The sequence below is a fragment of the Budorcas taxicolor genome, chromosome 1 (assembly GCF_023091745.1).
Source record: "Budorcas taxicolor isolate Tak-1 chromosome 1, Takin1.1, whole genome shotgun sequence".
Lineage (NCBI taxonomy): Eukaryota > Metazoa > Chordata > Mammalia > Artiodactyla > Bovidae > Budorcas > Budorcas taxicolor.
The window spans coordinates 19646647-19671057 of record NC_068910.1 but is presented as its reverse complement, the minus strand read 5'-3'; the positions used below and the strand labels follow the sequence as shown (position 1 = coordinate 19671057).

General features: G+C 39.3%; 1 protein-coding gene across 7 annotated transcripts in view; it reads left to right on the top strand.

The window, feature by feature from the left end:
* The window catches only part of FHIT (fragile histidine triad diadenosine triphosphatase), a 1562042-nt gene that overhangs the window by 722638 nt on the left and 814993 nt on the right, over nucleotides 1-24411 (top strand). For all 7 annotated transcript variants that reach the window (XM_052643387.1, XM_052643354.1, XM_052643365.1 and 4 more), the window contains one exon: nucleotides 9749-9867. In XM_052643387.1, coding sequence (XP_052499347.1) covers nucleotides 9765-9867 — 103 coding nt within the window. In that variant the 5' untranslated portion in view covers nucleotides 9749-9764. The remainder of the gene's footprint in view (nucleotides 1-9748; nucleotides 9868-24411) is intronic.

The window sequence follows — 24411 nt, the reverse complement described above, 5'->3', positions numbered from 1 at the left end:
TTTGAAAATAAGATATATGAAAATTATGATCCCTAGAGTAAGCAGTGGCCAAAAAACAAAACCAGCATATCAGTAACTATTTGAAATTATAACATCATGTTATTTTATTTATTTATTTATTTGTGCAAAATGCAACTTTCTTTATTATTCCGTATCATCATGTTATTTTAAAACATCAGAAATTGGGTAAGGGGAAGATGGGGGATGAGATCTGAAAGAGATCCAGGGTGGTTAAGTATATGCTAAGGACAGAGATACTGGTCTGCTTTTAGGTATTGATGAGGAAATTGAGCATTAGTACGGATTGTAATAAGATGAGAATAATAGTATTGAAACAAAATAGAATGTGTCATTTTTGTAACATAGGAAAAAGCTTGATTTAGCCTGTGGAATGTAGGGGGAGGAGAAAAAAAGTGAAACAAAAAGATAAACGAGTATGGAGGTTAAACTAATCAAGACAGATTGTCCAATCTATAGAAAACAAAAAGCTATGTTTATTAAAAAAAAATTTAAAAGGACACAGGTGGAAGATAAGGGGATGGAAAAATTTACGCTTGTCAGATACAGACAAAAAGAAAAAGGAACAACAGATGAAGGGAATAAATTAAGCAGGGACATATGCCCATGCCATAATGTAGAAAACAGTAATTTCTGTCATGTGACATTGATTAAGCAGTTCTTGTTAGAAATCTAATAGAGTGTTTTCAGAAACTGATGAGATGAGACAAAAAGTAAGCAGAGGAAGATGTGGAAAACAAGCAATGATTTGCTCTACCATGTATGTAGAACTCCTTACTCAACAAACGCAGAATGTGTTTTATCTTGGAGGGCGTGTGGACTAGGCACACGCTTCAAATTTTAATGCATCAGGAAGGAAGCCTCACATTCGACCAAATCAACAGTATAGAGGTTCTTTTCTCTAACTACAGTGCTTTAAAATCAGTCATTATTAACAGTAAGATAGCAAAAGTGTTCCATATGTTTGAAATGAAAAGACATACTATGAAATAACCCTCAGGTTAAATAGGAAAAGATAACAAGAATAGCAGAATTTTAAAGCTGAATGATAATAAAAGCACAGTAGTTCAAAAACTGAGATAGCTAGCTAATGGAGTTCTTTGATGGCAATATGTAGCTTTTGTTACTCAAGAAAAAACTAGAAAGTCTGCAACTCTATAAGCTCAATGTATGACACAAAAAATTAGAAAAACACTGTAACATGGTAACCTGAAGAAAACAAAGAAAAAAGGGAAACAAATATAAATACAGAAAATAAGGGGCAGAGAAAATTAATAAAAGCAAAGAACCAAAATATAGTCCTCTGAAAAATTTCATAAATTATATATAATACTGTTAAAAAGGATGTACATTTTTACCAGTACAGATGAACATTTACATGAAAAGGATGTATGGCTAAAAAAAACTGATGGAAGAAAAAATTAACAACCATTAAATAAATTGTATGTAATGATTATCAAAACTTAATCTTCCTTGCAATATAAAAAGTGGCCCAGACAGTTTGACCAGTGAATTCTATTTAACACTTATGAAACAGAAAATTCTTGTTTGCACAACTTCTTATAGAACAAAGAATAAAAGCCAACCTATTAAGTTTAATTTTGAAAACAAAAAGCAAGTAAAAAATATTGACCAGATTCACTTATCACATTAAAAACACAAATAATTGAAATCTAGTCATGTATTAAAAAATACTAATAGTACATTGAGACTAAGTTGAATTAATCATAACAGTGAAAGGATGTTTCAGTGCTTTAAAAAATCTTTTACTGTAATTTACCACATTAATAGCAAAGAATGAGAAATTGCATGATCACTGATAAAAAGCATTTAATAAAGTTTTTTCTTTTTCAAATAGAAGCAGCTCTTACCAAACTTGAAACGGGAAAATTTTTTTAGCTTAATAAAGGCTTTATCCTTAGACTCTATAGCAAATGTCATTTTTAATGGAAAAAGACAAAAGTTTAAACTCATTCTTAAGATTGGGAACAAGACAGGAACACTTGTGTTGCCGCTGTTTATCAACATATTACCAGATACCTGACCAATGTAGTAAGACAAATCGATACCAGTGTAATAATGGAAAGATATAACTATTATTTATAATACAATCATTTATTTAGAAAACCAAAGAGAATCAGCAGAAACTGCTAGCAATAGAAGTATTCAACTAGGTTGCCAGCTCATAAGAGCAACATAAATAAATCAACAGCTTTTGTCTGTATTGGGAGTAACCAATTATAAACTATGATAAGATACCATTTATAATACTGACATAAACGAAAAGCTATCTAGGAATAAATCTAAGAAAGAATTCGTAAAACATATAAGGGAAATTTAAAGCCCTATTACAAGGGTTTTATTATAGAATTATAGACCATAAATGCAGCATTTATAATAAATAGATTGAATATTGTGAAGATATTGTATTTCTTCCAAAAAAATTTAAACTCATTGTAATTCTAATCAATGCCTGAACAAGAGTTGTTTTGAAGAGGTATAATTGAATCTAATATTTATATAAGAGAATAAAGAAGAGATAAAGAAGGACCTTCTCTTTGCAAGGCATTAATATATATATAGCAGAAGTTGACAAACTACAGTCCATATGCCAAATGCAGCCTGCCTTCTGTTCTTAAAAATAAAGTTTTATTGGGACACAGCCACATCCATTCCTTTATTTATTGTCTGTGGCTACTTTCATGCTGACAAGATAGCCCGAAACTTGCTCTTCAGAGAAAAAATGTCTCCTCCTGTTCTCTAGCATCTATCATAGAAAAGGCTGTAATAAAGCATAGGCTCACTCCTATGTACATAGGGGAACTCAGTGTAATCATGTCCAGCAGTTGGTGCTGGGAAAGTTGGTGCGCAAAAAGAGAAAGACGAAACCATTTCTGTACTTCAGAAACAGCTCCAAGCAGATTAAACACCTAACTGTTAAAAGTGAACATATAAAGCTAGTACATGAAAATTTAAGAATACATTTTTGTAATCTTACAGTAGAAAATGGTTTGTTGTGAAATATTCACAGAGCACAAACCACGAGAAGAAAGTTGATGAATACATCAAGACAAATGCTTTTGTTCAATGGAGTCTGTGATCGAAAAACTAACAGATGGTGAAAAGACAACTGTCATGTTTAATACACTAAGATTAATATTTAAATACACAAGGGACTCAAAAAATCAGAAAATAGGAGGGAAGAAACCAAGACAAAAGAGGGAAAAGTATGAATTGGTGATTCATACGAAGAGAAATACACACATACACAGATTGCACTGTGTGTGTGCAGGCTGCTCAGTCGTGTCAGACTCTTTGTGACCCCTAGCCCACCAGGCTCCTCTGTACATGGGCTTGTCCAGGCGAGATTACTGGAGTTGCCATTTCCTCCTCCAGAGAATCTTCCCCACCCAGGGATCACACCTGTGTTTCCTACATTGGCAAGCAAGTTCACATTGCAGACTAGCTAATTAAAATTCAAAAATGCCTTTTTGCCTATCATAGAAGTAAAACCTTGGAAATCGGGTACTCTCAAGCATTGACAAGGGTGTGGGAAGATAGAAATCTTCATACATTGCTTCTAGGAATGCAAAATGATCCATAATGTTTTTAAGGTTACAAGTATCTATATAACCTAAAACCCAATAATGGGACTAGCATAGATGCCCACAGAAATATATGGAAGTATGATTATCTCAGTGTTATTTGTGGTGAAAGACTGAGAAAGCTAGTTCTTCTGCACTAAAAGAACAGAAAAGGAAAATGACAGTGGGGTGCAATGAGAAAATAAGCGGTTAGAGAGGGAATTACATCTACTTTAAACATTCTCTAAAACAGCATTGAGACAAAGACAGATTTAAAGCATGACACAACTTCTATACAAGTTTTAAAACTATGTACAGGATTTTGACACATAAGTGAAGTTGCTCAGTTGTGTCCGACTCTTTGCGACCCCATGGACTGAAGCATACCATGCTCCTCCGTCCATGGGATTTTCCAGGCAAGAGTACTGGAGTGGGTTGCCATTTCCTTCTCCAGGGGATCTTCCTGACCCAGGGTTTGAACCTCGGTCTTCTGCATTGTAGGCAGATGCTTTACCGTCTGAGCCACCAGGGAAGTCCTTTGACACATAAAGTATTTATGAAAAATACAGTGGAGCTTATAAATACAGCATTAGTTATTTGCTCAGTCGTGTCCGACTCTTTCTGACCGCATAGCTGGGGGCTCACCAGGCTTTTCTGTCCATGGGATTCTCCAGGCAAGAATACTGGAGCGGGTTGCCATTTCCTTCTCCAGGAGATCTTCCAGGCTCAGGGATGAAACCTGGGTCTCCTGCATTGCAGGCAGACTCTTTACCATGTATTTATAAAATAACAACAACAAAAAAAATATAGCATTATATTTAGTAAAAAAAAAAAAAAAAAAAATGAAGCCCCAGGCTGGGAAAGGAAGGAATGGGTTTGGGTATAGAGGATGAAGTGAAAATAAGAAAAATGAAAATCAGAATAGAGTCTTTGATGGATTGGCAATAGTAGCTCATCAACTTAAGCGTATGCTTAAGTCAACTCTGTAAAATTATTCATTAGAGGAAATAATGTCCACGGACATTAGTCCTTTCAGAACTGTTCAGATGCTCAACCAGTGTCATCAGGTATGGGTCTCTCTCTGTATTTTGGTTTTCCTGGCTTCAGTGCTGGCTCTGATAAGAGGCAGACTCTTTCTAGGGTATTCTTCAGCTCTTTCAAGTTCACAGCAACTAAGCAGAAAGAAAGCACTCTGCCCATAGTATGAGCAGTCATCCTCTCATGAATATCCTTTCTTTGGCTGGTTCATTTTTTTTCTCCTGTGAGCACCCCTGAATCAGTCATGTAAAAAAGGACTAAGGGTGCCTGGGTCACTTTCCCATCCCTAGAACAAGGCAGTAGGAAGAACCCAACATACGGAATATGGTGGGATACTACCCAAACAAAAATTACAATGATATGACCAGAACCACGGAAAATGGATGTTAAGGGAGCAAAAATGCACAGGTAACTTAGGGAACTTGAATCAATGCTGTTTGAAGAATGATTGAATTGAATTTCATGCTCATTCTAGAAAAACGGGGGGAAATGAAAAACACAGGTTAACTTCCAATATCTAAAGCACTTCCACTTGCATGAAACTTGTTTTATATGATCCGTCAAACCATAAATCCATGATGAAAGGTGAACTTGATACAAAGGGCAACTATGTAATTGCTAAAGCTGGTTATCTGAAAAGGATTGGTTAGTGAATTTCATATCACTGAGTATATTCGAGCACAGGGTAGCCAGCTACCTGGCAAATATTTTGTAGGAAAAGATTGGGAGAATAGTTGGGTTTAACCAGTGGTTCTGAATCATCCATGAACAGTATGAAAAGGCAAAATGATAGGATACCAAAAAAGGGAACTCCCCAGGTCAGTAGGTGCCCAATATGCTACTGGAGATTAGTGGAGAAATAACTCCACAAAGAATGAAGGGATGGAGCCAAAGCAAAAACAATACCCAGTTGTGGATGTGACTGGTGATAGAAGCAAGGTCCGATGCTGTAAAGAGCAATATTGCATAGGAACCTGGAATGTCAGGTCCATGAATCAAGGCAAATTGGAAGTGGTCAAACAAGAGATGGCAAGGGTAAACGTCAACATTCTAGGAATCAGCGAACTAAAACGGACTGGAATGGGTGAATTTAACTCAGATGACCATTATATCTACTACTGCGGGCAGGAATCCCTCAGAAGAAATGGAGTAGCCATCATGGTCAACAAGAGAGTCTGAAATGCAGTACTTGGATGCAATCTCAAAAACGACAGAATGATCTCTGTTCATCTCCAAGGCAAACCATTCAATATCACAGTATTCCAAGTCCATGCCCCAACCAGTAACACTGAAGAAGCTGAAGTTGAACGGGTTTATGAAGACCTACAAGACCTTTTAGAAGTAACACCCAAAAAAGATGTCCTTTTCATTACAGGGGACTGGAATGCAAAAGTAGGAAGTCAAGAAACACCTGGAGTAACAGGCAAATTTGGCCTTGGAATGCAGAATGAAGCAGGGCAAAGACTAATAGTTTTGCCAAGAAAATGCATTGGTCCTAGCAAACACCTCTTCCAACAACACAAGAGAAGACTCTACACATGGACATCACCAGATGGTCAGCACCAAAATCAGACTGATTATATTCCTTGCAGCCAAAAATGGAAAGCTCTATACAGTCAACAAAAACAAGACCAGGAGCTGACTGTGGCTTAGATCATGAACTCCTTATTACCAAATTCAGACTCAAATTGAAGAAAGTAGGGAAAACCACTAGACCATTCAGGTATGACCTAAATCAAATCCCTTATGATTATACACTGGAAGTGAGAAATAGATTTAAGGGCCTAGATCTGATAGATAGAGTGCCTGATGAGCTATGGAATGAGGTTCGTGACATTGTAGAGGAAACAGGGATCAAGACCATCCCCATGGAAAAGAAATGCAAAAAAGCAAAATGGTTGTCTGGGGAGGCCTTACACATAGCTGTGAAGAGAAGAGAGGCGAAAAGCCAAGGAGAAAAGGAAAGATATAAGCATCTGAATGCAGAGTTCCACAAGAATAGCAAGAAGAGATAAGAAAGCCTTCTTCAGCGATCAATGCAAAGAAATAGAGGAAAAGAACAGAATGGGAAAGACTAGAGATCTCTTCAAGATAATTAGAGATACCAAGGGAACATTTCATGCAAAGATGTCCTTGATAAAGGACAGAAACGGTATGGACCTGAGAGTTATGGATGTGAGAGTTAGACTGTGAAGAAGCCTAAGTGCCGAATAATTCATGCTTTTGAACTGTGGTGTTGGAGAAGACTCTTGAGGGTCCCTTGGTCTGCAAGGAGATCAACCCTGGGATTTCTTTGGAAGGAATGATGCTAAAGCTGAAGCTCCAGTACTTTGGCCACCTCATGCGAAGAGCTGACTCATTGGAAAAGACTCTGATGCTGGGAGAGATTGGGGGCAGGAGGAGAAGGGGATGACCGAGGATGAGATGGCTGGATGGCATCACGGACTCGATGGATGTGAGTCTGAGTGAACTCCGGGAGATGGTGATGGACAGGGAGGCCTGGCGTGCTGCGATTCATGGGATCGCAAAGAGTCAGACACGACTGAGCGACTGAACGGAACTGAATTATCCAGATATCTTATTAAAGCTTAGAATTCTGGGCTCTTCTCCCAGAGTTTCCAGTTTGGTAGCTTTGTAGTAGGACTCAAGAATTTGCATTTCTAATTTCCCCAGGTGCTGTTGGTACTATTGCTCCAGGGAACACACCTTGAAAACCTCTGGGTTAGATGATTTTCAGTATTCACAATGACCTTTCATTTTTATGAGATAGTTGTACTTATTCTCCGTTCAATTGCTCAGTCGTGTCACTCCTTGTGACCCCATGAACTGCAGCATGTCAGATTTTCCTATCCATCACCAACCCCCAGAGTTTGCTCAAACTCATGTACATTGAGTTGGTGATGCCATCCAACCATCTTATCCTTTGTTGTCCCCTTCTCCTCCTGCTTTCAATCTCCCAGCATCAGGGTCTTTTCCAATGAGTCAGTTCTTCACATCAAGTGGCCAAAGTATTGGAGCTTCAGCTTTAGCATCAGTCCTTCCAATGAATATTCATGGCTGATATCCTTTAGGATGGACTGGTTGGATCTCCTTGCAGTCCAAGGGACTCTCACGAGTCTTCTCCAACACCACAGTTCAAAAGCATCCATTCTTTGGCACTCAGCTTTCTTCACAGTCCACTCTCACATCCATACATGACTACTGGAAAAACCATAACTTTGACAAAGACTTACCTTTGTCTCTGCTTTTTAATATGCTGTCTAGGTTGGTCATAGCTTTTCTTCCAAGGAGCAAGCATCTTTTAATTTCACGGCTGCAGGTACCATCTGCAGTGATTTTGGAGCCCCCCAAAATAAAGTTTCCCACTGTTTCCATTATTTCCCCATCTATATGCCATGAAGTGATGAGACCAGATGCCATGATCTTCATTTTTTGAATGTTGAGTTTTAAGCCAGCTTTTTAACTCTCCTCTTACACTTTCATCAAGAGGCTCTTTTGTTCCTCTTTTCTTTCTTCCATAAGGGTGGTGTCATCTGCATATCTCAGGTTATTGATGTTCTAGAAAGCAGTATTTGTACATTGAGGCAAATTATCCATACTCTCCCTTCGTACCTGAAATGTGTTAAATTCTGGCTATATGGGTACTTCTAAATGAGATGGATTTTGCATAGCCCTCTGTTAACTGCTGGGTCACTGAAAACATTAGGGCCATTAAGCAACTGGACATTTATTGGTATGCTTTATAAACCAGTCCTCCATTTTCTTATGTCATCCTTTTTGTAATCCTATTTCTGTTTTCCCATGAGGATTCAGTTTTCATCAGTTTTGTAGTAGGGTTGTTCCTGAATTAGAAAGCCAAAGTGGTTTCCCAAGGTGGATGTGTATTTTCTTTCATTCAGAGAGAAACTGTCCTGTATAGACATTGACTCATAAAAAAATCATTCCTTGGTACCCTGGATGTCAAGTGTCAAATCATGCTTTTCCCCATCTTCTTAGCCAGTCCCAGCCTGTGGCCCCCCCGTAGGAAGGAGGATATGAAATACTTCACCTATCTTGCTCCACACTATCTCTACATCATCCAGGAATTGTTTTCATTTTGAACTCTATTTTATTTCTTCTTCTTTTTCCTCAGATTTTTTTCTCTTAATATTTGAAAGTTTGCTATAATAGTTCTCTGGGAGTACACGCATGTTTTTGTAATTGTACACAAGGTCAAAGAGCATTTGTACTTTTTATAAATTGCTTTTAGATAAAGATAAAACCATTTGAAAAAAGAGAGACCCCAGAGATACCTCTTTAAGAGTTAGAAGGTTTATAGTCAATGCTTAACCATGAAAATTTTCAGCTTAGCAAAAATGAAACAGATGGTTAAACACAGTACCTGACAGATTGAACCTAGAGAATTTGAGTTCAGGTGGCTACTTGAAGAGCAGAGGGATTTAAGAAGACTTGTTGTCTGTGTGTGAGCTTTTGCTTGAAAACACTAAATCCAGCGCTGGTTAGGGAGAGTGGGATATTTTAAGAGGACTTACCCGAATACATCTTCTTTTCAGTCGCTCAGTCGTGTCTGGCTCTTTGCGACCCCATGAATCGCAGCATGCCAGGCCTCCCAACTCCCGGAGTTTACTTAAATGCATGTCCATCAAGTTGGTGATGCCATCCAGCCATCTCAAACTCTGTCACCCCCTTCTCCTCCTGCCCCCAACCCCTCCCAGCATCAGGGTATTTTCCAATAAGTCAACTTTTCGCATGAGGTGGTCAAAGTATTGGAGTCTCAGCTTTAGCATCAGTCCTTCCAGTGAACACCCAGGACTGATCTCCTTTAGAATGGACTGGTTGGATCTCCTTGCAGTCCAAGGGACTCTCAGGAGTCTTCTGCATCACTGCAGTTCAACAGTATCAATTCTTTGGTGCTTAGCTTTCTTCACAGTCCAACTCTCACATCCATACATCTTAGTGAACATTAAATGTGGGGCAGCTTAAATGACGTCTTCTTGATAGCTAAGGATCTGTAGTAATAGACTCTGCTTTCTTTAAATTTGTGTATGATCTGAGTTTCTCAATGGAATTTGATGAATGTCCGTTTTCTACATCCTCTTCTCTTCCAGACTTCAGTTTGAGGAAATGTCATTCAGATTTGGCCAACATCTCATCAAGCCCTCGGTGGTGTTTCTCAAAACAGAACTGTCCTTTGCCCTGGTGAACAGGAAGCCTGTGGTACCTGGACGTATCCTTTTTTTTTTTTTTTTTTTTTTAAGAGAGAAAACAGACCAAATGAACACAGCCATTAACCTCTAGTATTCGACCAAAAAGGTAAGCAAGGAATTCTCCTGTCTCCCCCTTTGGAGAAACCAGGTAGGACAATATTCACATTTATTCTGAATCCAGTTGGTGGCACCAGTAATATGCTTGATCAGTACTGCAGAACTTCTGAAAAGGAGTTGCTTAGCAACTGTGGCTTTGGAGGTGAGTTTTTGCATGACCTTTTCACTGTTGTGGCTGTGTAAATAAATAGGTGCTTCTAAAATGGATCCAATGAATATCCTTAGCACTTCGTTTTCAGGTGTCAAGTGTGCACTTTAATAGTAAGATAAGAGATTGGGTGACACACTTGTGTTGTGGAAGTAAGATGTTACAGGAAGATTTGAGACTGGCTTGGTTTCTTTACCTCTTGGAGATCATTCAAGCTGTGAATTTTAATTGCATTCAAACACATAAATATACTACAAAATATATATATATATATATATATATATATATATATATATTTTATGTTAGAGTCTGAGATAGCATTTTCTCTTGGAAAACATCCCAGCTTCTAGATCATTGTCTGGTGCCATTGGTGGTGTTGGGTATTTTATTTCCCTCTGACCATCGATTTCAGTAGAAGCTTTCTTCTTTGCGGTGGGAGAGGGAGAATTTGGTGAAATGCCCTGGAGAGTTATTTTTATGTTGTTGAAAGTATCACTCGTGACTGTATGTGGATGACATTTGTACTAACTCTTCAAAAATTTTGTTCCCCCCCACCCATCCCAACTTAATTTACTATGCAGAGGGCAGCAAAGTATGAAATGTTGTATTTTAAGATCATAAGCATTTCCACATTGAGACATGCTTCTACTTTGAAATAAATTTCTCAGTAATTCTGAGTATATAAAGGTGTCAAGATTTTTTCTAAGACTGAGTTATATTTTTTTAAATGGGATTTTTGAAAATGCTTGAAAACTTGATGAATCATCTTCTTTCTTGACCGTGTAACTACTAATAAAACATGCAGCAAAAGATAATTGTGGTTTTTGTGGTAGACTCCCAAATTTCTTGATTTGAACTTTCAACCTAAATAAATTTCATAAATTTATAAAACTAATAATAATATCAATAAGCTAGTAAATAATATATATTTTTCTTAATAATATTTAACTTTTAAATTTATAAAAATATTTAATTTTATAAGTATATAAGATCAGAAAATTTCATCTTCTGTTTATTAAAGTAAAAACTCTAAAAGGATGTAGGATGCTCCTATAAAATGACAGTATTTAAGTTGTGTCACATTTTCATATTGAGTTTCTCCAAAAGACCTTGAAGTTCTTGAAATAACACAGGCATTTTATTTTCTCATTTGATTTTGCTGCAAGTCTGTGGTTGCCTTTTCCCTTTGACGAATATTTTTTTAAGCAAAATGTCTAATTCCTGTGTCAAAAGGATAATGTTTAAATGCCATCTCTCTTTGGGTGTCAGTTTTAATTGACTTTTGTCAAAGAACTGAGGGAATTTGGGGTGAAAATGTGAATTTAGATGAACGAATCTTAATGCTTCGGACTGACAGAATATGAGATTGTAGAGCTGCACTTTTTAAAAAACGGTTAATAATGGAATAAACTTTGATTTTTTTTTAAACTCCTATATTAACGGTAAGAAACTTGATTTTTCATGGTCTTTTTAACCACCTCTGAAAGTGTGCTGTGTAAGACCTGGGTCATATATGTGTTTGAACTGAAATAGAGGTGTCTGCTTCAAGGAAAATATTTAGAGTGAACAGTGAGCAGTTAGTGAATGATGACTGGTTTTGTTCCAGATGGCACTGAAATTGCCATTTTGAAAATGAGTCCTGGTTGATTATCACCTCGTTGAGTAAATGCCAAGGACAAGGGGAGCATTGTATTAAAATCAACAACCTCAGTTTGTTTGGAAGGTAGCAAGAAGGACTCAGCTCTGTCCAAGGCTGAGAATGGTACACTCAGTGCAATCAGCGTACTCTGTAAAGCTCTTTTACGTCTACAGTGTTTAAAGTAATTTCAGGGGCAGTGGATAATGGATTCAAACAATCCTTTTTATATAATGATTCTGAAACTTTTTATTTTACTTTACCTTGGTAAACTCTCTTAGGTGACAATTGTGAGAAGAGTTTTAATAAGTAACTCATTTGCTTGCGTGAAGTAATATTCTTTTGTCCTGTGATTTGGAAATTGAAACAGTGAATAGCTCTGCCGACTAGTTCAGTTCAGTTCAGTCTCTCAGTCGTGTCCGACTCTTCGCGACCCCATGAATCGCAGCACGCCAGGCCTCCCTGTCCATCACCATCTCCCGGAGTTCACTCAGACTCACGTCCATCGAGTCCGTGATGCCATCCAGCCATCTCATCCTCTGGCATCCCCTTCTCCTCCTGCCCCCAATCCCTCCCAGCATCAGAGTCTTTTCCAATGAGTCAACTCTTCGCATGAGGAGGCCAAAGTACTGGAGCTTCAGCTTTAGCATCATTCCTTCCAAAGAAATCCCAGGGTTGATCTCCTTCAGAATGGACTGCTTGGATCTCCTTGCAATCCAAGGGACCCTCAAGAGTCTTCTCCAACACCACAGTTCAAACGCATCAATTTTTCAGCGCTCCGCCTTCTTCACAGTCCAACTCTCACATCCATACATGACTACTGGAAAAACCATAGTCTTGACTAGACGGACCTTAGTCGGCAAAGTAATGTCTCTGCTTTTGAATATACTATCTAGGTTGGTCATAACTTTTCTTCCAAGGAGTAAGCGTCTTAATTTCATGGCTGCAGTCAGCATCTGCAGTGATTTTGGAGCCCCCAAAAATAAAGTCTGACACTGTTTTCACTGTTTCCCCATCTATTTCGCATGAAGTGATGGGACCAGATGCCACGATCTTCGTTTTCTGAATGTTGAGTTTTAAGCCAGCCTTTGCACTCTCCTCTTTCACTTTCATCAAGAGGCTTTTTAGTTCCTCTTCACTTTCTGCATTTCATAAAATAAATGGTGAAATGGTTGCAGCAGACCATCACTGCCCCTCCTGCTCCCTGCCCCGTCCTCCGCAGTGCTCTACCCTGCCTGCCCTAAATAAGCCCCTTGTTGTGGGTCTTCTAGGTCTTCTGATTCTCTACCCCTGGACTTCCCCAGCCCAGCCTACAGCTCTCTCATAACCACAGCTCTGATGTCACCACTCTCCTATTCCTTTGCAAAAAATCACTGATGAATATACTGGATATCATTTTATTTGAGAATTGTTGTTCAGTCGCTCAAATGTGTTCAACTCTTTGTGATCCCATGAACTGCAGCACACCAGGCTTACCTGGCATGTACTATCTCCCAGAGTTTACTCAAACTCATGTTCATTGAGTTGGTGATGCCATCCAATCATCTCATTGTTGTCCCCTTCTCCTCCTGACCTCAATCTTTCCCAGCATCAGGATCTTTTCCAACTTGAGGATTAAGTCCAAATTTCTTAGCATCCCTTTAAAAGATTTTCATTATCTTAACTCACCCTCCCCACTTTCCAGCTATTTCCTTAAACAGGTGTTGTATTTCCCTTTACCTGCTGACTCCCACTCTTCCTCATGCTTCTCTCTTCACCTCGAGGTCCTTCCCTTCCTTTTCACTTGAACTAAAGTGCTTACTTCGATACCTGTCCTGCCCTCTTAGGGAAAAAAACAGTTCCATCCTTTTTGTGACACTTGATTCCTTATTCGCATGTTGATTTATTCAATGGTTTATTACTGAGCTACTCTCTTCCAAGCACCATGCCAAACACTAATCCCAGTCTGCCCCAGACCAGAGCTGTGTTCATTTCTGTTTGTCTGTGTGTGGAGTTGCATTCCCGGGAAGAGGTGGGGGCGAAATCGGCTCTTAGTATGTCTCTTTTTCTTAGCACCCAGAATATTGTGTTGACTGAATTTAAAGTGAATCTGTAAACATCAGGAGCTTGTGGATAGTTTCAATTAATAGTGAGATCCTGCCTTTCCTGTATTCCCATGCACAAAGCCATGTCTTGTGAACATTTTATTCCAGATTTATTAGTATCTCATCCAATTCTCCCTGCATGCTCTGTCAGTTACAGTTCTCTTTACTGTTAAGAGTGTCTTGTATTAAGTCTAAATGCAGTGAATGGACTGATGGCATATGGGAAGAGATTCTTTTCCATTTTTTTCTGACTGTGTTAATTGGCCAATGGACGAGTCTCTATTTTAAGGGCAGTATATTGCTATCTTGTTGTGAACTGGAAAATTCTATTTTGTGTTTGTGATGATTTCTTTTTTAAAAGAGTGTTGAGGTGGCCTCTGGGGAATGTGCCATTCAGAAGAGACTTGTAAATGTCATCTTTGAACTTGTGTTCTCTCTTAACATTTAGCTCCCCACTCCTCAACCTTTTTTTTTCCACTTGACTCACTGGCTCACTTTATACGTTCCTGAGGAGGAAAAGAACCGTCAGGTCGGGGGCTGCAGATAAGCTTTTGAAGCAAGACTGTTTGCTTCCATTCTCAGAAGAGCCACTTACGTCCCTCCTCATCCCCACCTAAAGCAGATACTGCTGCTTGTTGCAAACAGTGTTTAAAGTTGATTGAATAGGCTTTGGCCTCTGTGGTGCAACACTCTGGAAGCATATGTCTGAAGGTCTTTAATCCCTTAATTTCCTGTTGCTGGAAAATGCTTTTCAGGGAGTCTTGGAAAGAGAACAGAAGCATTTTGGAGGTTGCATCTTCAGAATTCTGCAGCCAACGTTTTATTCATGTACTTGGTGCAGCCCAGCTATTGTTCGTGGCTTGAAAACATTTGAGTCAACGTGGTTAATACGTGTCTCCACTCCACTCCCCTTGCATCGGGCTGTGTCTACCTCTCATCTTGAGGTGAGCATGAAAAATGAATTTGAACATTAGTGGAATCCATTTGGGGACTGGGGCTTTTATTGTAAATAAAATTATTCATTTGTTACATCCTGTAGTTTTCAGCAGACAATGTATTGATCTTTGAATTGCTATTCAGCATGGCATATGGGGCTCTGACATAAGGGGAACATGGCCACGTTTGTGGACAGGTTGAATGCGTTGTGTAATGACAGAAACAAACCTTGCTTGCTGGCCATACTATATTATACAAATCATTTGTCAACAGTTTATTGAATCTTTTATTAAAAAGAGCAGATTCTTCCAAGCGGGAGCATCACACACAGAATGTTATCAGGGCCAAGCCACGTTAGGATGATACATTGAGGACAGCCTTACAAAGTGTATTTGTGAAGAATTAGACTAGGTAACTTAAAGGACATTTCTGCTGACATATTAGAAACAAAAGTTTGGTGCAAGGGAAATTGTGTTCTAAGGTCTAACTTCAATAGATAAAAAAGAAAAATCCGGCAATTGCCTTTTAATACAAAATTTTACCTCCCTAAGCAAGCAGTGTTCTGTTTTCAGGCCATTGCCATATTGAGTATTCTTGAAATAAAGGAACAGATAATAAAAATAGCTTCATTACTTAACAGTGCTTCTTACGGAATAGATGCTATAGATAAAAGTGCCCTTTTAGTCCTTCCGTAAAAATCAGAAATGTTTGTCATTTCCTGAGTAGGTTGTAATCTTGTGAATTTCTTTAATTGTTCAGGAAACTGCAGTTATTAGTGATCTCATGATCTTTTCATTTCTGAAAAAGAGTTTCTTTTAAAACCTTCCTGTGCAAATAAAATGAGTGCAAGCACTATTTTAATATCTTTATTACTAAAGATAGACCTTTTTGCTCTTGAAATTTCCCTAAGCATATGCCTACCCCAGCCCCCCACCCCCCCACCGTTTTTGGGCCTGTTGTATATTACCCAGCTTAAAATACTGTAGGAGATGTGTTCAAGTTGAGCATACACCCTTTGTCCTGAGCTGAGTAGTGGGAAAAGTTGGTTTCCTTGTGGTCAGGTTTTTCTTGACTTCATTTGGCAGATTGTTGTGTCCAAAAGATCTACAAGCAGCAGTGATTGCTCAGAGTGTTCTTATGCTGTTTCTAAGGGAAAGGTTTCCGTATAAATGTGTGCCTACCTTTGAGTCAGTAGAGTACATTGCCTCCAGCTTGAGCAACACAGGAAGCTCTTCTATGCTTTCAGCGTGCACTAAATTGACTGATACCTTTTTTCAGTGTCCAGAACCTGGCACAGAGGATCCTGCCAGCCCCCATTACAAGACAAACCTTGTGTGTCTGTCATCTATCTTGGCTTGTCATCTGAGGAGTTACTGCTCAGAGAGAAAATATGGGTATCTGCTGTTTCTTGGGTTGGTAGTGAGCTCATAGTGTTGAGTAGGATTCTGAGGCTGTATGCAGGGGCAGCGGGCAGTAACTGCCACAGGTAGAAGAGTAGAAAGGCTCCTTGCCAAGACTTTTCCTCTCGGGTTTATTTCTCATTCTTGGAGCTGAGACTGGCATCTTTATTTTTTATTATAGACAGAATGATGGATTTGAAGAGTTTAATAGATTCTTTGTGTGTGTGTGTGTGTGTGTGTGTGTGTGCAACGAACATTTGAAATTGGATGGAGAAAAATGTGTGGATTTTATATATTTTGCCCCAGTGACTTCAAATAAAGGTGACTCACCCATGAAACAGTGTGCCTGAGGCGTGTACACACTGATCTCTAGACTTCATCCAGCCCCCTTCCTGCTGGCCACCATCTCTCCCTGGCTCCTTGCAGCCTACTGGTTGGTAAGGATACTGGTGAGTGGTGATTTTGTGGTTCACTTTGCCCCTACACTTCATCCCTTAGTTGTGACTGTTTACCTTTGACCTTGACTGCTTCTCCATAATAGGATTTACCTTCCAGCTTCAGGACCTACTGTGAGTGGGGTGAGATGAGCTGGCTTGACCATGGTGATGCGTTTGAGGAGGAAAGTCCTGACGGCTTTTAAATCAGCTTTTAGGAGGTTTCTGTATTCTCTTAGAATTGCACAAAGCCCACAGAATTATTTTACAACCACAAAAAGATACCTTTGCCACCTGACAATCTCTCACAGAACATAATCCTATTAGTGTGTGTGTGTGTGTGTGTATGTGAGTGAGTTAGGGAACAGGAGATGCTCTGTCTCCAGCTCCAGCAAATGGTGGGATGATAATTATATGTGTTAAAATAACACTTTGAATATTCTTCATATTAATTGCAAAAATGAATATCCTGTATAGAATGCCATTCCCCATTTCTATTTATTTCCATGTGAAACTTTCCTCAGGTAATTTTAAACTCTCATGGTTAACAGTGTCTGAACTTGTTCATTATATTCTGCGCATATTTTTGACCTGCTTCCCAGGCAAGCTATCAGATTGTGAGCAACAGGAAAAGGCTGGTCACGGTGTTGCCAGCCTTGCACTTGTAACAGAACATAATTAGAAGTAATGAATGGAATAATACATCATTATTCACAAGAAATGTCATGTAATTAACTCAGATAACACAAAATATATCCTAATTTCCATTTGGAATGAAAATAGATTTGTTAGAACATCAGTAGGCAGTTTAATGTTTATCCTATATTTTCATACACATATCAAAACTGTTAAAATCTATTGAATGAATATACATGGATTTTCCACAACACAATAAGTCAAGATGTCTTTCTTTTGCTAATAGAGTCTTATGTGTATGCCTTGATTATTATATATACATAATTTATATATATGTTCCAGCCTTAGAATTAGCATAATTAATTTATATTTATTGCAAATTAATGATCTAATTTATTTACTTAGCTCCTATTCCTTTCTCAAACTAATCGACTGAAAAAATAACTATAAATTTGCAAATAGCTCTTGGGCACAAATCCTAAATTGGCCTTATCCTCAGAACTCTCTGTAATAGTAGGTATCTGGACTAGTTTTGCAATCTAAATTGTCTTCCTGAGATTTCCGTTCCAGGCTTTAAATATGCCTCGAGTCTTGGCTTGGCTTAGATGGACCCACAGCTGGGGATCAGGCATATGGCTGGATATCTTAGGCAGAGGACTTATTTTTAGATGCAGCAGTTAATATGACACACAGCAGTGACCAATGTCCTAATGTCAGTGTATTTCCTGGAAGTTCTCTGCTCTGTCACAACACCATCCTGTTAATTTCTGCTTTGTGGGAAGATCTGGAGAGACCCAGGGGAGGAGGCAGAGAAGTGTGAGCAGCTCCCAGGAGGCAGTATGGGCAGAACTGTTATAATATTTTAATAGCAGGAACGGGCATGCCAGTGGATGCAGTCAGTTACAGCCCTGGTTTTAGAAATGAACACTGATAGGAGGAAGCTTCGTTTACATCCTATGGCTCAAGCCTGGTATTTGCTCTTAGACACCATGGAGACTGGCATATAATAGCAGAGTCACCAATGAATTAAAAACACCAAAATTCTTTCTTTGTTTTAAATGGCTGGCTTCCTCACAGTGGACTGCTAACTGCCTAACACCGTTATAGGGGAAAACTTAAGTGCAGCAGGAAAGGGTTGAGACAGTGGTTTCTTGGTCTGTCTGTCTCATGCGTGTGAATGTGGTAGGGATGAGTGTGTATGTACATGCATTCAACTTGCTAATATCTTTTATTGAAAATAATGTCATAGAAATAAATTGATTGAAAGACGTTTTTGCTATTGTGTCTGTCATGCCCGACTCTTTGCCAACCCCATGGATGCAGCACACCAGGCTTCTCTGTCCTTCGCTATCTCCCAGAGTTTGCTCAGACTCATGTCCCTTGTGTCGTTGATGCCATCCAACCATCTCATCCTCTGTTACCCCCTTCTCCTCCTGCCCTCAGGTTTTCCCAGCATCATGGTTTTTTCCTAATGAGTCAGCTCTTTGCATCAGGTGGCCCAAGTATTGGAGCTTTGATGCTGAAATTGAAATAAGTGAATTAAATAATATTTTATGATGAGCAATGCATTGTTGAGGTCGCTATTTTGTTCTATCCCCTCTGACCAGTTGGAATGGGAAGGCAGAGTCTCAGGCCAGTGTTGGCTGTAATTCATGGGAGTCAAGACTTCACCCAAAACTCTGGATCCTCATTCTGTTGCTCTTTCTGCTACTTCTAGTTGCTGTCCCATGTGCTCCAAACCCTTTTGTACTATTGGTTAGGTGTTTTGAGGAGTTCTTTTCCCTGGAGTCTTAAACATCCCCATTTTTCCTGCTTTCCAGTGCTACATTGTCATCCGTCTACACTCTGTCATTTATAATGTTTGCTGCCATTTTGGTGTCTTTGTTGTTTCGTTGTAATCATCATCATTTAGGAATAAGGCTAACTTTGAGGACTTCTGAAAAACCTACGTGGCTTAAGCATGACTCTGCAGCACTGTGAGTGTGGGGCCAAACACCTTGCTTGGCAAGCAGGATAATTCACTCCCAGGTAAGATGAGTCCAGGAAGAGTGAAATTCTGCTGGTTCTCTACATTTTCTCTTTTCTAATAGGTTTTAAAATGGCTGTAGTTACCAAGAGATCTTTTCATCTTCAAGATTTATTTCCAGTTCAAGAGATTTGTTGAGACTAAGAATTATCTGTTGAGTGCTAATACTTAAACAGTAAACCATGGATCCCCTTCCATTTACCAAAGATGATTGCTTTCGAATTTATTAAATAAGATGTGTCAAGGTAAAATGAATCAACAGAAATTACATTAAATTCTGAAGCATGTTTCTCATGCCAACATCTATTAATATGGTACTACTTAGTATTTTCTATTCTGTTTAGGAACCGAATGACTCCTAGAAGCTTTTCAGTCATGGAGCTATAGCTGCAATAATGAAATTGAAATTCAGGGCTGGAACAGACATTGAGTGGGACTTTTCATATTGCCCTGGAGTGTGAACCTAAACAGAAAGGTTGACATCATTTCTGGTGAGATGCCCATGTGTGAGCAATAGCCACACTCTCATGGCAGCAGCAGACCCAGACACACCTGTTGAATCCCACTTTCATGCTCACAAACCTTGTAAGGGGGAGAAGTCAGGGGAAGTAGAGAGCCGTGAAGAATGCTGAGAGGCTGTTCTCTTACCTCTTTCTAGAGTGATTATTCCTACCCCTCTTCCACCCCCCACCAAGTGTCATGTGCTCAAAGCCCTGAGCGGGGGCTTGTTTCATCCTTGGTGAAAGGATGCTGGCATCTTGTTCCTTGGAGTGATGCTGGCTGAGCAGAACCTGCAGGCTGTGTTGACACTGCTATCTATGCAGTGGGGGCACAGTGCAAGCACAGGCTCTTTAGGACCACAGGAGGCTTCCCCTTTGCCCTACAGAGATTAGGATTACACCCGAACATAGACCAGTGCTTGCTTCTCATCTGCCTATTTCTGAGCAGTGGGTAAGGAGATCAGGAGAGGCTTTTTGCAGGGCAAGGAGAATAATGTTCCTGAGAAGAAGATGGGAGCAACTTTTCCACTCCATTTCAATTTCCACAGCCCCTGGAGGAAACAAACAGACACCTCCCCTAGTTCTTACAAAAACCCATGAATATCAGCAGTAGGTGCCACAAGGCTGGTCAGGTAGATTTGTTGTTCCAACTGAGGCACAGGCCTGTGGAGAAAGTGATTGGATCATAAACCGCTGGCAAAGTTATAAAGGGAGACATGACCATCCTTTTGTGAGAGAGTTCTCAGAAGCAGATAGAGTGAGGGCGGAACTTGAAGACCTTCAAGCCTGCGAATCCTGAAACATGCAGAGACCACCATATTTGCAGAAACTCTCGGCAGATGGAACTGGGATGGGGCCAGGGAGACCTGCTCTCCACCCGCTGACACAGAACTCTGCCTCCAGTCCCAGAGTAGCTCGGTCAGGAGTCGGGGAGAAGTTGGTAGAGAGCTCTAACTGCTCAAGGTTCCATCTCAAATCTGTGTTAGACAGGACTGGAAATTTTAATCTGAGATTGGATTGTTGGACACACATTGTACGCAGGCATCATCTCAGGATGGTCTTCCTCTCTAAGGTTTCAGTACCACATTGACTTTCTTTTTCTTTGTGGCATTAATCATGTTCCAACTTACTATGTAACTCGTTTGTGTCTCGGGGTGACCAGAATGCAAGCTCTGTGAAAGTCGGAATCGCTGTGAGGGTGGGAACTCCTGACTGCATCCCCGTGTGCCTGGCATGTGACAGACAATCACTAAACATTTGTTCAATGAGTAACGATGGTTGGCTATCTGAAAATTTTAGTTTTAAAACCTGAAAAAAGACAAGGGTCCTCACTTAGCAAGTAGAATAATGTGATAAATTTTTACACCTGGCAATTCAGTATGGTGGTTAGGAGCATCAGCTTGAATTTTTACACATCTCCATACATGCACACACTCACACGTGGATGCACAGTTGAAATTTATTGTTCCACAGTGCATGGCTTTGAAAGAGAGGACTAACAGGTGGTTTCAGCATGAAAAAAAATACCTTCCCTCTGTGCACCCCAGCAGAGTGGCTGAAGATTTCTGTGTAGATTCCAGCCAGGCCAGTGAAACTAGCCTTTCTTGGTTCAGCCCTATTTAATATCCTCCTAAATGTCACAAATTAAACAGGGTTTGGTATCTCAGCAGATGATGAACTTCAACTTCCCAAGATTTTTTAACCATCTTGTCTTCCTCGGGGAGTCTAGGGCAAGTGTGTACGCAATTTCTTCAGTCCTTCAGTCAATTTTTATGGCCCCCTTTTCTTGGCTTCTCACACATAGAGGTTGTCTTACATATATACTTATTTATACATCTTTGTTTCTAATGCATTCCTTTGATAAAGCCTTTCTTAAGATTTATTGTTATTTATACAGTAACCAGGGCATCACTGAGGCAGTTTGTCTACTTGGTTACTTCCTGAAAGTGTTTAGAAAATGACTTAAGTTGACTAATAAAGTGTAGTGAAATAGTAAGATTAAGTACTTTAAAAATAAGAGCAAACAAGCGAGAGTCAAAAAGAGAATAAGGAAAATAAGATGGAGACAAAAGTGAACGTAGTACATGAAATAGATACCAAGTGTCCATAAAGCTGTCAGAGATGGGTTACAGATTTGGCCCTGGCCTCTCTGGCACCAGCCTAAGGAAGGAGAAAGAGATGCTCTCCTTGAGGCAGAAATGGGCTGATTGTTCAGGAAGTGCAGAAACGTGACCAGCAACAGGGATCAGTTGTAGTTTCTGAGGCCCTTTCCTTATGGAAGTGATGCCAGAACTTGTAATGGAGAGCATCCTCAGCATATCCTTACACTGCTGCTCGCCATCTCCACCACCCCTGCCCACGTGTGCCTGGACCGGGCACGACCACTTGTCTACTTCCTTGTTTACACCTCCCAACCACTTCCCTCCTCTGCCCTTCAACCTAACATCACACAGCACCTGGCATGGGCTTCGTAACATAGATATTAGACCACATTATTCCCTGGCTTTAAGATTTTCAGTGGTTGTTTCTTTCGATTAGAATAATATCTCGAGTCTTCACTTTGGCGTCCTGGATTTCTGACCCTTGCCTCAGTGAGCTGTTTCAGCCACTGGGCTTTTGCACCAGCCTTGTCTTCACCAGGAGTGAGCTTCCCTCTGACCTTCGCATACATGCCTCCCCAGGTCTCATCTGCTCTGCTCCAGTACCCATGTTGTCACCTCCTCACAGAGGCCTTCCCTGACCCCACTGCAGAACTCAAGCCACGGAAAACAATGATCAGTGATGATTAGAGAGGCTCTCTTCCTGTCCTGTGACCAGCATCATTGAACATACAGGGAGGAGAAAGACTCTACCTGCTGGTGGGTCTAATATTTTGTGTACCCTCTTCCAGTGCAGAGCCATTTATACTTGATGAAACTGCCAGTGAATTTGGGACAGGGAGTTGGAGAACTGGTTTTTAGTCCCATTTGGAGATTCTAGTCAAGTGAGTTCATGTTTTTTTTTTTTTCTCCTAATCTAAAAATAAAGATAGCTTTCTAGATTAAAGTAAAATGATGTGTAAGTCAGAAGAATGAATGGCTTTGGCTGTGAAAGCATGGCATAATAATGACACTTTTTTCTTTGTCATTATCCTGACACTTTGAGGCTAACCAAGGGCTTGGGATTGGATAAGGGGTGCCATTTAATTGTGGCCCAAAGTTCATAAAACTGAAGCTTAAACCAAATTAATTTCTGGATTTCTATGTGAATATCACATAACAATTGGAATAACCCCAAACCCACTTTTAAACTACTCAATTAAGAATGGCATTAAAATAATACCCAGGATTTAAAATAAACCTGCAAAATGATGAGAATTTGACATTTTATGAGCCTTTTTATTTTTTTTCCCTGTAAGATGTGGTTAAAAAAATTATTTTCTACTGTCTTTAGTGCCTGGGAAGAATAGGTAAGTGAGCAATCCCAGGGTTCATTCATGGCTGAGAGTTGCTTTGCCACGGTGATTGTTAAATCCTCCCAGGGTTTAGATTAGTCTAAACCAGGGGTCTGGATGCTCTACTCTCATTAACTGTAACGGGACTTACTGTGTACATCTCTCTCCTTCACACACAGCACTGAAAAATGACCCCCTCACACCACCTTTGTGTCTTGCTCTTTGAACTAATTTTAATGGATTTTTTTTTTTTAAGTGAAGTGTCTCTGTACAAGCCTCAGGGCAATAAGATTGCTACCAATTTGCTGATAAGTAATAGTCCTTCATTTTGCAGTGTTCAGCCTATACATGCTGGAGTGAGTTGGGCCCAGAACTGACTCAGTTTATTTCCAGTGAAACTACTCTTTTCCCCCTTTTCTTTCTTTTCTTCATGTCTTTTTTTTTTTTTTAACATCTCAGTGTCCTGAATATAATAGTCAGTACACAGTAGGTATTCAGCACTCATGGAGTTTGTTCCTGAGAAAAGAGGTTAAACTATATTCTAAGCATTTGGTATTCTCATTGCAGTCTTTTAGTAACCAGCTAATGAATTGCTTGGCTAAATAAATGTTTTGTTTAAATTATGTCTCTGTAAAAAGCAATCTAGTTTATATCAGGTGTAATAGATTTTTAAATCTTGCATTTATTTTATCTAATTATGAGAATATCTTTCCATTATAGAAAATAAAAGCTATCCATAATCTTATTACCCAGAAACAACCCCTTCCAAAATTGCAGTTTATTTCTAATTTTTTTCCTATTTTTTGCATTTCTTTAAGAAAGATAAATATTTTATAACCTGATTTTTCAGCTATTATTGACATTTTCTGATGTTTTAGTAACACTGAGATTTTTATTAATGAAGTTCTAGTGTACCATATGGATCTACTATGATATTCACTATTCAAACCACATGTAAAGAATATTTTAGTGAAAGATCTTCGGTCACATTCCTGATAAATTTCTTAAACTAGAATCACTTGATAAAATGTTATGCAGTATTTAAGCTGACAAATATCCCCAAATTTGTCTTTTACCAGCAGCACGTGAAAATATACATCACATGATAGTCTCTTCAACTTTGAAAGTTTAAGATGTGGAGGCTTCTCTTAACCTTTGCCAATGTGATAGATTTTACATATGTCATTGTTTTCCAGTTAAGTTACTTAATTGGA